This window comes from Empidonax traillii, unplaced genomic scaffold (genome assembly GCF_003031625.1).
Source record: "Empidonax traillii isolate 1590-97213 ecotype Southwest subspecies unplaced genomic scaffold, ASM303162v1 scaffold549:size456157, whole genome shotgun sequence".
NCBI classification, from domain to species: domain Eukaryota; kingdom Metazoa; phylum Chordata; class Aves; order Passeriformes; family Tyrannidae; genus Empidonax; species Empidonax traillii.
In genome coordinates this window covers 34,470-48,519 of record NW_020955742.1, presented here as the reverse complement: position 1 = coordinate 48,519, position 14,050 = coordinate 34,470, and the positions used below count along the sequence as shown (strand labels likewise).

The window sequence follows — 14,050 nt, the reverse complement described above, 5'->3', positions numbered from 1 at the left end:
CGATAGGAGAAATTGGAAACACGCACAAAATACTGTTTTGCTACATTGGCAACCAGAAATGTCAGTATCACATGTTAATTAATGATTAATGTTAGGGGAAGGAGACGCATACCTCACATATTTTTAAACTGGTATAACGAGTTTTCACAGAGCAGAGGAGGGAAGTTCTCTATAATGCATAGTAATGGGCTGTGTACTTGGAACTGTGCTCCATAAATTTCCCCACCTTCAGGACAGAATGTGTCAACACACAGTTGCTCTCCTAGAATAAAGTCTGGGACTATCAGCAATGTTGAGGAATGAGGAAAGAAGGAAAAAACCACACAATTGATGATCAAAGGGCCAAAATCTCTTTCAGGCACACCTGGGGGAGAAAAATGTCATCAGAGGACATTTTTAATGTGGGACTACACCTGATATTACAAGGTGATGAGAGCAAATGGAGAAATGAAGAAAATAACGCTGTGGAGCTGACAAAGCCCTGGAAGTGTAGTATCTCCCTCAAGGTGATGTCCTACTTAGCAAGGAGAGCTTTAGCTCAGGCAAGATGAGTTAGCATATAACAAACACATTGTAAAAATAATGCACTGAAGTTGTCTAACTTTCTGCACTGATGAATCTCAAAGCCCTTTGCATCTCCGTATTGATGTTCCCACACTGGAAATCGGTAAAGTACCTGCCTGCCTTTAAGTATATTCTTCAATGAAATGTTCCCAGAGCAGAAATGTTGTCCTTAACCAGGGTGTGAATGCCGTCTAGATGCAGTAGACACCACTCCCACTTTGCTCCTTGATGAAATAAGGCACTTTCCTCTCCCGTGCTGTTGTGTGACAGGTGTTACATGGGACAGTCATACGATCCTGTACCAAGTTGTTGGCAGAGCCAAGAATAAAAGCTAGAGGTGGGATTCGTTTGGGCTAACGAACATTAGCAAGCTCTAAACTGGGCCTCCAGTCAAGAGAGACATGCAAAACTCATCTGGGCTTCACCACCCCACAACCACTGGAGACGTGTTTCCTCACAACATGATTTGTCCAACCTCTCTTAAGCTGGTGGAAATAACCTCTCTCTCTTGGCTGTAGAATGACCAAGCAGTTTAGATTAGACGTCAGCTTTGACAGAACCAAAAATTACCTAAGGTAACTCTCTTTTTGGAACCTCAGTCATTCCCTTTTCCTCCTGGACACTGCTCCTGCGTCTCTGGAGAATGCTCAAGAGAAAGCTACGGATTGGATTGGGGATGGTCTAATCTTGTCCCGCCCTCACTGACCCACACTGTGCTGCTCTCTCTTCCCAGTTCTGTTACGCCATTTATTTTGGGTAGAATTGCATCTTCTTGAAATATCTCCATCTTCCACACTTTGAGGTACTTCCTTCTCGAGGAATATTTCAGCCACCACAGCATGGATGAAAAACAACAATTTCTGAGGGCAGCTTGAAATTTTAACAGCATAAGTCAGACTGTTAATTTGATGGCTGCTAGGGCCTTGCACAATGAAGGAGGGAGAGAACACCATCACCTGATAAATACCTGTATGATGATATATTAGCAATAAATAAGAGGACAAATAGGTGATATTTGTTATTGAGCTGTTAAATATATGGGTGGCACCGGTTAACAAGGCATACAAACTCTTTTCCCCATTGAGGACACAGGCTCAGGTGGTTGGGACAGTCATTTTCTACCATCTCTCACCCTCACCATTTCCCAGTAGCTTCCCTTAGCAGAGGGACAAATGCCTCAGACACCAGCTCCAACACAACTTATCCCTCACAGAATCCTAGAATGGCTTGGGCTGGAAGGGGACCTTGAAGTTCATCTCATTCCAACCCCCCTGCCATGGGCAGGGACACCTTCCACTAGACCAGGTTGCTCCAAGCCCCGTCCAACCTGGCCTTGAACACTTCCAGAGATGGGGCAGCCACAGCTTCTCTGGGCGTGACTGGGGCCAGGAAGGGTTTCACCTCAGGGTTCTCTGAGGGAGCCAAAGGTGTCACTGTCCCCCCCACTGCGCCCACCACGGAGCCCAGCTCGCCTTCCTCTCAGGGGGGACACAGAGCACAGAATGGGTCAGGTTGGAAAGGACCACAGCGGGTCATGTGGTCCACCCCTCAAGAAGGATCATCCCAGAGCACATGGCACAGGACTGTGTCCAGATGGTTCTGGAATATCTGCACTGAGGGAGAGACTCCACACACTCTCTGGGCAACCTGTTCCAGTGCACTGTCACTTACACAATAAAGAGGTTCTTCATCACGTTCGAGTGGAACTTCCTGGGCATCAGTTTTTGCCACCTGCCAGTTGATCTACTGGTTGGGCTGGGCACCCTCTGTTCTAATGGCCGGGCACCACGAGCAGAGCCTGGATCCATCCTCTTGCCATAGATGCTCATATATATGAAGTCTCCTCTCAGGTGCCTCTTCTCGAGGCTGATCAGGCCCAGCTCCCTCAGCCTCTCCCCGTAAGAGAGGTGCTCCAGAGCCCTGACGGCCCCTATATCTATCCCACACCAGGGTCCCCTCACGCCGCGCAGCGCCCGCCGCCCCCTCCTCAGGGCGGGATCGGGCTCCCTCCCTCACGCCCTGCCCCGAGCGCCGGGACAAAGACGGCGGGGCCGCCCGGGCGAGGCGGGGCCGCGGCGGGCGCCGCTCCCACCCCGGGTCGGGCTGAGGCACCGCCCGGCCGCTTTATCCGCCCGCCGTGGGTGGCGGCCGGCGCAGTGCGCAGGAGAGCGGGGCGGCTGCTCGGCCGAGCCCCGGCACCTGCCCGCCCTTCGCCGGGAGCGGCGTGGGCCCCGCCGCCGGTGAGTGCCGCCCGCCCTCCTTCCCTCCCTCAGCGAGCTCCCCTCGCCCCGCCGGAGACCCCGGCTGAGCGGATCTTCCCTCCCTCCCTCCCTCCCTCCCGTCCCCGGCTCCCGCGCGTGTCTCCCCTCGGGACTGGGATCCGCTGGCGATCTCGCCCCGCTCCGCCGGTCCCCGGCTCGGTGTCCCCTCGGGGAGAGGCCGCGGAGCTCCGCGCCCCTGTCAGCCCGCCACTGGGGAATGGTCCGGCGTTGCTCTTATTACTCACTAATGGATTTTCAATCATCCTTCCCTCCTGTTCCAAGAGCAAGCGGCGGTCGGGGTGGCGGGAGCTCCGTGAGCTGCTCCGTGCGGGCTCTGGGCGGGACCGGGCACAGAGACAGGGGGAGCGGGGACTGGGAGCGGGGACAGGGACCGGCACAGCCCCGGGAAGCAGCTTTGGGCTTGGGTTAGTTTTGGCACAACAAACTACTGCCCTGCTCTGGGTGAGGTTTGCTTTCCCACCGTTGAGCTGTTAAGAATTCCCCCCTTCCCCCTCCCTTCGCCCCTCACGGGTTTCTCGTTCTTCCCTGTGATAACTTAAAAACATTTTGCTTGTGCTAATTGGCAGCTTAAAGAAAATATGTTTAAGTAAAGGTCTCGTACCCGTTCGCGGTTAAACTTTGGATGTGAGGTGTACCTGACGGACTGAGGGTGATGGGAAGCAGCTGCCTTCTGCCTCCTCTTGGCTTTCTGACTGACTGCAATTCCACGTTACCATCGGAAAAGCTGTTGGTGTAAACAGTAGCACATTCTAGTTCAAAATACTTTTTTCCCCCTCCCTTCCCCCCGTCAGGTGCTTTTTCCATCTGGAGGTGGTAAGCATGAGATGGCTGGTGCTCCTTAAGATCCTAATCTTAGGTGGTTCGGGCGAGGTTTAGTATGGGCAAAGAGAAAACACAGCCTTAAAAACACTCTCGGGATTTTCAGTAATCCGGGATCTCAAGGGCATGTTTCCTGAATAGTTTTTGTTTTAGTGTGGCAGCGAGAGGAGGTTGCTGGAAGTGGAGCTCTGTTGTGCTTGGTCCTGTGCATGGGTGTAGCGAGAGATGATTCCTGCGGTAACAAGCATGCAGATGAAATGCGAAAGAGATTTTGGGGGAGGCTCTCTTATCTTTCCAAAGATTTTGCAAGTACTTTAAGCCATAACAAGTATCAGAAATGTAACAGCTATTTCCTTTCCCCTTCCCTCTGTGAAAGGCACAGAAGGGAAGACTTCTTTCCAAACCCTTAAGCTTAAGTCTTAGCTTTAAAAGCTTTCGCAATTTCTGGCTTAGGCTAATAAAAAGGTATTATTTTAAGACTTTGCCACAGATCCTTGACTAATGCAGCATTGCAGATGGACTTCCTTGTACAGGTACTACTTTAAAGAATAATGACTGTGGTTTTTTTCCTTCCTTTGCAGTAATTACTGTTGTATAAGGGGGGAGCTGGTGTTTAAACAGTAAAAGGAGGGGAAAAAGTGTTGCTCGCTTGGATTTCCAGGAAGTGAAGTTATTAATTATTTCTCAGAAATGGAATAGATTTTCCAGCAGTGCCTTTCTTATCAAGGATTTGTTTGGGGCTTTTACTATGGAAAGTGAATGAGTAAAATGAAGTTTTATGACTAGAAGTGCAAGTAATGCCTGGCATTGGAAAGGAACAGGGAGATTCTATATTGTGTCTCTGTTTTGTCAGTAGTAAAACTCCTCTCTTCTGTTAGTCATAGCAGCTTTTTCTCTGCATGCCTCAGAGAGAAATATTAACCAAGAATGTTGGCAAAGGGATTGCTGGTTGGATATAGTAACTGGAACAACTTAACTCCTGAGCAGTTGACAAGTCTCAGGCTGACTGACCTTCTAAAATACTGGAGCATGAAAATAAATGAGCATATGAATGTGGCTTTCAAAGCCAGCCAGACAGGCTGTTACTAAGTCCTCCCTCCTCTGTTTTTTTTTTGTTTTTGTTTTTTTTTAATTAAAAAATAAAAGCAAGTAATTTTAATTCCCAGTATAACTAACTGCTTAAATATATCATTTTCAATTGGGTTTGCATGAATTAAACCTGTACCAAGTAAAGTCCAGGGCAAGACTTTACAGCTCTGTTTTGCCAGTGCTGTTTTCAGCTCTATTTACTTTGGGCAGGCAGACCTTTATGTACTTACATAGGAATGAAATGCCCATAAATTAGTTGATTTTTTTTTTTTTTAAAGTAAACACCTCTGCTTTGTGCTTCAGATGACTTCTGCCTTCCTTCTTATACCAACACAGCAGTCACAAAAAGAAACATAAGAAAGCAGCCTAAAATCCAGCTGTGACAGTGGCACAGCCATACCGGGGCTGAAAATTATCTTGCTGTCTTAAATGCTCTGTAAAACAGGATTTGGCTCCCCATTGCTATGACTGTAGTTACATAATGAAACCCTAAACCCCAGCGATGCTGCACCTGTAGCAAGACAGAAGTTGGCTAATTACAGAGGCGTCTCTGCCCGAAATTGTTTATGTACACTTGATGTTTCTAAAGCGCCGGCTGTCACAGATAGCACCACCCTGATGTTAACAGGGCAGATTTAAAAGGAGTAACTTTGAAAGAATGGGACGCTTTGCTGGTTGAAATTTGCATAAGGGGCATTTGAAGTCGGAGGTGAGCTCAGCCATCACCTGGATGTGTTTAAAGCCCCACACGATGCTGGACTAGACAGCTCTGGGTATCCCATGCACTTCTCCCAACTGAGCCAACTGGTCATCAAATCTCAGCTGGAGTGGACCAGTGAGAGCCTTATGGTTGTCCTCAGGTCAGACCTTAACCTGGGCAGAGGTAACTACTTGTCACTGGCTGTAGTTTTATTTTTAGTTGGGGCAGGAAGGGATTCTGTTGGTGTGGGAAATGTGAGCACTTCAGGGATCTTTGGTGGTTTAATCCGCAATGTTGTGTATGAGCCTTTGCCACTGGCCTTTGCTTTGGGCAACAGTGTTCAGTGAAGCTGTTGCTGATGTAGCAAATTGATGTAGCACTAGTATTCCACTGCTTTAAAAGAAGCAGCGTTTCCCAAACGCTGCAGAGAGAAGGATGAGGTACTGAGGATTTAGGCTCTGGTGCTGGCTCGGTTGTCTTCAGCAGGTAACATTAAGTTTCTGAAACATAGGGTTTCAAAAAAGTAAAAAAGCTGTTCTTGAAAAGCTAGAAAGACCAGTTGAGAACAAAGCACGGTATGGAATCCTTTTTTTTTTTCTGCTGTCTTGAGGCTTGGATTAAGGCGGTCAAAGGTGTGACCTGAAGCGTTGTTTCGGAGCAAAGCATGATTTGGAGAATTCGGTGAAGTGATTGAATTATTACTTGGGTGATGAAAATGTTAGTTTGTGATTGTTTCCTTTCTTTTTAAGTGGTTGCTACATCTAATTTGAGATCCAATTCTCTGAACCATTTCAGCGTGTGATGAAATGTCCCGGTGAAGTCAGACAGATTTCACTTTTACTGAATTGGTGCCTTGCCCATCTAGTTCTTTTAAAAACCTGTGTACACAGGATTAATTATTTCACCGTTGGCAGCTCTCACAGATTCTAGCACTAGTTTTATGAATGACATTCAGTGTGTTTCTTGAGGCTGCAGCTTCCAGATTTAGAGGACTGAGAGAATCTTTGTTTTTAGCTTTTAAACTAATGGATTTTGTAGCTCTCCAGCCTGAAGAGGAAAGTCTGAATTGTCCCAAGCGCACCACAGAAACCAGAAAGTTTAAAACAAAATATCAGTGTTGCATGCATTGAACTCTGGGAGCCTTATGGGGTTGTTATCACTCTCTTTCCTTTGGAAGTAGTTGCATGTCTTGTCATGGGCTGCCATGAGAGCACCTTGAGTTCATACTTGGCTAAACATTTTTCAGTCTTACCTGTCACCTATTCTGAAAATATCAATCAGCATTGATGCCTAAGGAAGTGTCTATAAAAATGCTGCTGGCCTGGCTTTCATTTAGAGGACCATACTGGCATAGTCTCTGTGTGTGTGTGTGTGTATTTTTTGTTCTTTTTTTATTAATGGTCAGCATTTCTGTTTGTCTGACCATACTCTGATGGCATTCCCTCTCTAAACAAGGGCAGGAACATTTCCTGGTTGCTGGATGTTAAATGGCCATGACTGTTTCGGGCAGATAGGATTTTTCATGAGGAGATAAAATGTGAATCATAGTAAAACAGCACATTATCCTAAGCTTCCACGCTTATGGTATGGAGAAGAAAAGGGAGAATTTAACCATGTTGGACAACCCTGGTTCCTAAACATCAAATTATGTCAGTTGTTACTTCAGTTTTGTTTTGACTTTTTCTGCAGGAACAAATTTACTATCTGATTCTGGGCTTCATGTGCTCATCAAAACCTCTCTGGCCATCCTGTGTGCTCCTGAAGTTTGTGAGGTTTGGAAAGCTTAAACATTATATACCACAAGATCCTTCTACTAGAAAGCTTAAACATTATATACCACAAGAGTAGGACAGCTCAAGGATTTACTCAGTGTTTCATATACTAAAGAAGGTAAGAAGAATTCAGTTGCTGATAGCTCCGAAGGAGGGAATGTGTCCACTATAACCATAACTAACCATCAGTGAGTTCTGAGGAGTTTGGAGCAGCAGTGGCTCAGTGGAGACGAGTCGTGGACCAGCTGGTTTTGTTCAGCTCTGGTCTCGTACAGCAGGTTCAAAGGTATGTTGCAGGAGCACTTAATACGAGGAAAAACTCATGAGGTTATTAGACACAAATACCTGGCCTGTTTTGGTCTCCTGACCACAACACGCAGGAATCTGAAGGAATTCCTCCTCTCCCTTGCCTTGCTCTACGTGCTCTGCTGCCAGCTGTCCGAGGCTGAGAGAGGTCCAGGTCTCCAGTCTGCCCCTGTGCCATCAGGTTTATAAACCCATGCCATGTTAACACATCAGGTGACCACAGAGTATTTCCCTCCAAGCTCCACCACCACTACAGAGTGTGAGACGAGTGACAGTGTGCACAGAGCTGGGTGTGCCATTGCTGTTTCAGTTGTATCACTGAGGAACAGCTGGTTAAGAACAGGCAAGGTGTATGAAATGCTCAGAGTACGGTTGAGGCTTAGAAATCTATCATGACAAACATTTCCTGCAAAGAGTGTTCCAGAAACTGTGTGTGTGGTGAAGGGGACAGACTGGTCTGGTGCCCTTTTAAAAATGTATGATGGTTTTCTAAATTTTGTCAACTCATCTTAAATCTATTGTGCAGTTAATGGCATGATGCTCTCTGCTGGCTCCTGGCTTATGTAGCAGTTGAGTTTTTAGCATCTAAATGTCTTGTACTTCTGTGGGATTGATCTTTTTGCCTATGAAGCTCGTCTTCAAACAGGATAGTTAATAAACAATTTTTTTTTTTCCATCTCCTGCTACTACAGAAACGGCCCCTTGTAAATGCTAACACTGAGCTTCAGCAAAGGAGTAACCTTAGTCAGCAGAGCTATAAAAATATCCCTTTTGGAAGGACAGGCCTCATCTTATCTTTGATGGCAGCTTAATACATTCTGTTTGAATTATGTGCCTGTGTCAAAGCAAAATTAAATCTTTGGAGGTGAAATTCAGTGCTAACTTCAGAATTTTTCAATTTCCTCCTGCTGCCCTCTGACAAACATGCATGATATGTGACTTGTATTGTTTTAAATATCTCATGAAGGCTACCTCCAGTGTAAGCAAGAAGTGATTACTTCGGCTGATAAAATCACATCTGCCCTAAGATGTCTTTTTGGTTTAATATTTGGGATCATCTCTCCAAATAGCATTGTTCCTGTCACACTTCTGCACTCCTGTGTCATGGTCTGGTCTCTTCTTATTATTAATCCCTAGTGGTGCAGGCACACATCTCTTAAACCAAGCTAAAAAAATCCCCACCGCAATGACTGAACAACAAATCCCACTGCGAGCAACTTTCATATTTAATGCATCTCTGAAGGTCAGGAGGAACAGCCGCCTGTCATCCTGCTGTTCCTGCTCTCTCTGAGCACAGTTACCTTAGTTTGGAACCCTGGCTGGTTACCTTGGCAATCCTGCTGAAACAGGCACTGGGGTCTGCAAGCCTGTTAGATTCTTCACTGTTTCTATCTTAAATATATGTAATGGCCAGTCTCTTCGCGAACGAAGAACTGGGGAAGGTCTTTCCACCTTCCAGCCTGCGCATTGGATTTTTTAGGTGAGACACAGTGTGCGCGGAACTGAGCTCACCCTTTAATCCTGAGGTTCATCTGCCGGGGCCAAGCACACTTGGACGGTGGCAGCGAGGTCCTCAGGATGTAGATGGATTGCCTTACGGGCTAACGAGCTCCATCTGCCCGGGGAGGGGCCCCGACCGGGAATCGAACCCGGATCTTAAATATATAAAGTCGTTCACTTAATACAGGGGACGTGGAAAGGGTGAAGGGGCTTCAGTGTTAGGCATGGTTAGGAGGGGAATTTGTCTGTAAAGCAAATGCTGGATGCATTGCAGCAGTGCCAGTCAGCCTCACGTCAGCTCTAGCTGTGCCAGACACTGTACAGAGGTGTGGGAGTTTCTGAGAGCACAAAAAACCAAACCAAAACAAAAAAAAAAAAACAGGAAAGAGGAGAAGAAATAATGTATACGAATGGGTTATGATCTTAATGGCACGCACCCTTGAAAGTGTTGAAGATGATGTGAAGGATAAAAAGGAAAAAGGATCTTCCCCCACACCCTTTCTGTGGGCTCATGGGCTATTGCACAGCTCCCAAGCTCTTCTAAAATGAGTAAAACCCCCAAAGAAGCCACAGCTTCCAACACAAAAGCAGGACTGGGGCTGTAATTCCTGGTCCTGGCTCTTGTTTGGGCAGCTCTCTGATCCAGTCTCTCTCCCTGCCTTTCTTTAGTCATTGTTCAGGAGCTTGGTGAAACATCTGAGCTGGAGCTCCAGGATGAATAATGGGAGCTTGCTGGAAGCAGAGTTATTTGTTGCTATTTAGAACCTGTGGCTTTAAAGTTTATTACTGCTGAGCGTGGGTGTTCCTGCTGTCCTGGATAAAGATAGCCCAGCATGAAACTTGGTCCTGGTTATACAAGGTCTTGCTGTTGGAGAAAGGACAATACTCTTAAATACTTTTCTCTCAAAGCCTGGGCCTGTTGACTGGTTTCTTGGTAACTTGGATTAATATCTGCATGTGGTTAGTCTTCAAATGTGGATCTTGCCTACGATATCTATTGTAATCTGCAGTTATGACCTCTTATAATGTGGTCTATAAAATGTTCACAGTTGTGAGTATAAATCTAGAAATCCAGTGGTCTGTAACACATCACTGAGGGACTGAACAGACATGGTATGGTCAGTTTATACGGGGGACACTTGGATAAAAATGGGTGCTGCAGCTTAAAAGTGCTGATGAGAAATAAATAGTGTTTGCCTTATGTTGGATGTCAGTAGGAGTACTCACTTCTTGCTGGTCCTTCTTTTCCATCTGAACATCACCTTGAAAGTCATAGGTGATGAAATCTGAAGTCAGTGGGAGTTTCAGAGGTGTCTAGATTTTTTTCTGATGTCTTCTCTTCTTAAAATTATATATATTTGTGTGTTTGTGTAGGATTTCAGTGGGGTGAGATTTTCACTGATAATGTTGGCTTCTAAAATGACCTATTTTCTTGTGTGGGGGTGTTCGTGTGAGGCTGTTCAGCACCACAGGGTTTGTTGTAGATGGAGCTGCTGTTGCAGGATGTGTTCTAGGCTTGGGCTGCTCTTTTCCCACTTATCTTTCTGCCTGGATATGCAGCGGCTGCCTCAGTGCTCCCACGTCCGTCTGTCCTGCAGGTGTCAAAACCAGGACCACGAGCGTGTTTCTACCTCTGCGTCATCACTTAAAGCCCATCCTGAGGGTGCTTTGTATCTATTTATAGCCAAAGTTATTAACAGAGGGAAGGAAGAAGGTTCCTTTTGTGTAAAAGCACTGCGAACTCTCGATCGTTAAGACCTAATGTTCACAAGAAAGGCTACCCGATACTTTTGTTGTGGCAATCCGGGGCTGTGGATTGTGGATGTGCTTCCAAGAGTGTGTGGAGTGCAGCCTGGCTGCATTGTGTGGGAGCTTTTCCCACAGGACACACTGTTGGTGCTGCGGCGTAGGCGACGCACCCCTGGTAATGTCATAGCCCTCTCCTGGGAGGAGGCGATCAGCGGGATGGAATTGTTGCTCAGTGCTGGCAGATGTTATCTCACTGCTATGAAACACTAATCAGCTCACCAGAAGGCTCTGGTTTCCCAGCCCTCGGCCCACAGCGGCGGGGAGCCAGGAGAAGTAATCCCATTGAATTGGAAATGCAGGCTGGGCTCTGCTTCTCGTGTCGCCTCTCGAACCACAATAAAGGGAGCAGCACTTGGGAAGCAGGACCGTCTCATCTCGTTTGTGCCGTGTCGGGGTGGTGGTATCCAGTTCCCAGCTGGCTGTGTCTGACGTGGTGCCAGCTGCTCTGAGGAACGTGTCGCTGCTGTTCAAGGGTCACGGGCAGGGCGGGGGAAAAGACGGACTGCTAAAAAACAAGGCCATTTCTTGTTGCAAAGGATGTCTTAATGTATCGGAGCGAGAAATGAGCTGGGTTCTACTCCTTGCCTACCCCCTCTTCATGCTGTTAGTGCACTGAGATGACTTTTGTCTTTGTGTCCTTGAGAGTAAAGGAAAAAGTTCTGCCGGAGTGTTTTGGGAGATGTTGACAATTCAGAATGGGATTACAGAACTGGGCACTGGGGTAGCTTAAAAACCTGGGGGCTTTTGCTGCAGTGAGTGCTGGTGCATATGTCTGTTCCAGTAAGTGTCTTCCAAATGTACAAGTGCTGTTTCTTCATGGCTGAATGAAATAGAAGCTCTTTAAGCTTTAAAATGCAATTTGTAACGCGTTGGTGCAAAAGCGGCACCAAGTTCTGCTCGTGGATCTTTCACCAGGGGTAGGTGGCACAGAGCTGCTTCAGGAACATGTGAGTTATCTGCAGCAGTGATAGGAACTGAACTGGGTTCTGTTTCCCTGGTGTGATCCAATAAATAGAATTCTTGTGTAAAAGTCAATAAAGCTACTTGAGCTGGGCCAGTTGATATCTCAGCCAGTGGGATTTTATCACTGTTAATGATGTGTCAGGCTGGAAAACACAAACTGGATCTGTAGTAGAAATGTATGCAGGGTCCATGCTTGTAGCTACCTGTATACATCTGGTTTGGAAGCACACAAGATATGGGGCACAGAATCTTTCTTTCAATTTTTTGTTTTGTTTTGTTTTAAGTCACACCTTTTGAATAAAACAGTTTTTTAAAAAGGTGCCCGTAAGTGGTAGATGTGCTCCAGAGCATAAAGATAAGCCCTTTATTAGCTTGTGTGGGATCTTTCTTTACCACTTATTTTCTGTTCCTTTTCAAGTCTTTTAACCAGCAGGTTTAAAGGTGCCACACTGTTCTCTGTTCCCAGACATGAACAAAGCCACCAGCCCCACGTAACACGCTGATGGATTTCAGTGCCGCATCGGGACTGACGAGCCAAGGAAGTGTGATGCCTAGAAATCTCCTCTCGGATTCTCCTGAAATGGCATCCCAGATCTCTCCAGAGCACGCACTTGGGAGCACGGAGAGGGCTGGCAGCGTGGAGAATCGTGGCAGCCAAGCCAGGTGCAGAAATCCTGCCTTGGTAAGTGTTTAATGAGCCCTGTACTCAGTAATACAGATTACATTAGAAGCTCTGTTCCCATCACAGGATTTTTGTTTTATTAAGATTGACATTTTTTTTTTCCCTGTTTCTAGTCCTAAGTGGTTGCTCATGGTCTATGTTGTTAAACTCAAATGCCAGAAATGACTTCTCTACTTTGTTAAAAGAGCTTGTTATTCTGGTCTGATTGTCTCTGAGAGCTTGGAGAGAGCTCCTCTGCAGCCCTTCCTCCCTGAGAGCCCTGGCAGCGAGGAGCAGGCATCACACCAGGCTGCTCAGTGCAGGGCACAGTTTGGGGCACAGCTCTGCCCTTGATTTTTTAAGTAGCTCGTAAAGGAACTTAAGCACAGTGTTGGTTCTACACACAGTTTTTTGCTTAAGCTCTTTGTTGACACTCCTGAATAGAGGTCTGGGCTTATTCCACCTTAATTAGATGAGTAACAAATGCATCACCACAAACAAAGCTGTCTTCACATTAGTGAGTATGAGAGTGTGGCCACTTAAATAGTGTGTGAGTAACTGAGGGAGTAGGATGCACTTCTGCATTTTTCCCAATTAGCAGGGTGAATCAGGCACTGAACTCAGCAGTGGGCTTAGTACTGTGACAGGCTAAGCCTAGAAAGCAGCTATGGTTCCTTCCAGATTTTTTTTTTTTTTTTTTTAATCATCCCAACCATTTGAAAAGCATCCATTTTTAATTGAGGAAAGAGCACTCTGGTAAACATGCCTTCCCTAAATGGAAATCTAAATCTCTGTCTTGCCTGAAACATGGATTTAGGCTTTCCATCTCTTTCCCTCTGCCCTCCCTGCCCAGCTGCCTTTTTAATATAGGAGTTTTCTGTGTAAAAGACTAAGTGGAGAAAATAAGTTGGCAAGTTGGCACTTCTCTTTATGCACGTACCTCAGAAACGCTCAGTGGTTTTGTGCTACTTTGTGAGCTTTTTGGCACCTGGAGGTAACTCTGAAGCTGTTCCCTCTTGGTTGTTTCTACTGAAAATACAGCTCTGTTAATATGATGCTGCATCCTTCAGCTTGCGTTGCTGGTTAAAACACAAAACAAGTATTATGGAAAAATTTAGTTCCTTAACTGTTTCTGATCTGCTCTAGAAAACATTTGTGAAGGGTCAGGGTTGGGGGAGGTCAAGAGCCAAGTGCACCACTTGGACTCAGGTAATTAGTGTATGTTGTTTATTACATGAAAACTGATTGAATCTTAGAGAATTACAGTGTCAGTGGTACTTTGTTAGAGAATTACAACTTCATTTTATGCAGAATTGGAGGTTGATTTTGTTCATTACTCTAACATTAGGTTCCCATGTTATCATACTAGTAGCAGTCATGTTTCCATGGGGCTTACTCTTAGCTGCAGTAAGCAGGCATGAGGCCAGACATCTGACCAAATCAGTATTGAATAGCAATGCTATGTGTAAATCAGTCTGTTTGTACAGTCTCATCCCGGGTCTGCTGTGTCAGAAAATAACATAGATTCCCTTAATCCAACGGGACCTTGCCATGTGATAACCCATATGATGATGCATCAGCTGGA

At 46.0% G+C, this 14,050-nt stretch overlaps 1 protein-coding gene across 3 annotated transcripts in view; it reads left to right on the top strand.

The window, feature by feature from the left end:
• The first annotated feature begins 2,710 nt into the window (after nt 1–2,710).
• The window catches only part of PROSER2 (proline and serine rich 2), a 27,703-nt gene continuing 16,363 nt past the window's right edge, over nt 2,711–14,050 (top strand). For 2 of the 3 annotated variants that reach the window (XM_027897563.1, XM_027897561.1), the window contains exons 1-2: nt 2,711–2,804; nt 12,271–12,486. In XM_027897563.1, coding sequence (XP_027753364.1) covers nt 12,307–12,486 — 180 coding nt within the window. In that variant the 5' untranslated portion in view covers nt 2,711–2,804; nt 12,271–12,306. Of the gene's footprint in view, nt 2,805–12,270; nt 12,487–14,050 lie in introns of those variants that run through there. The other variant, XM_027897560.1, reaches the window with a different exon arrangement.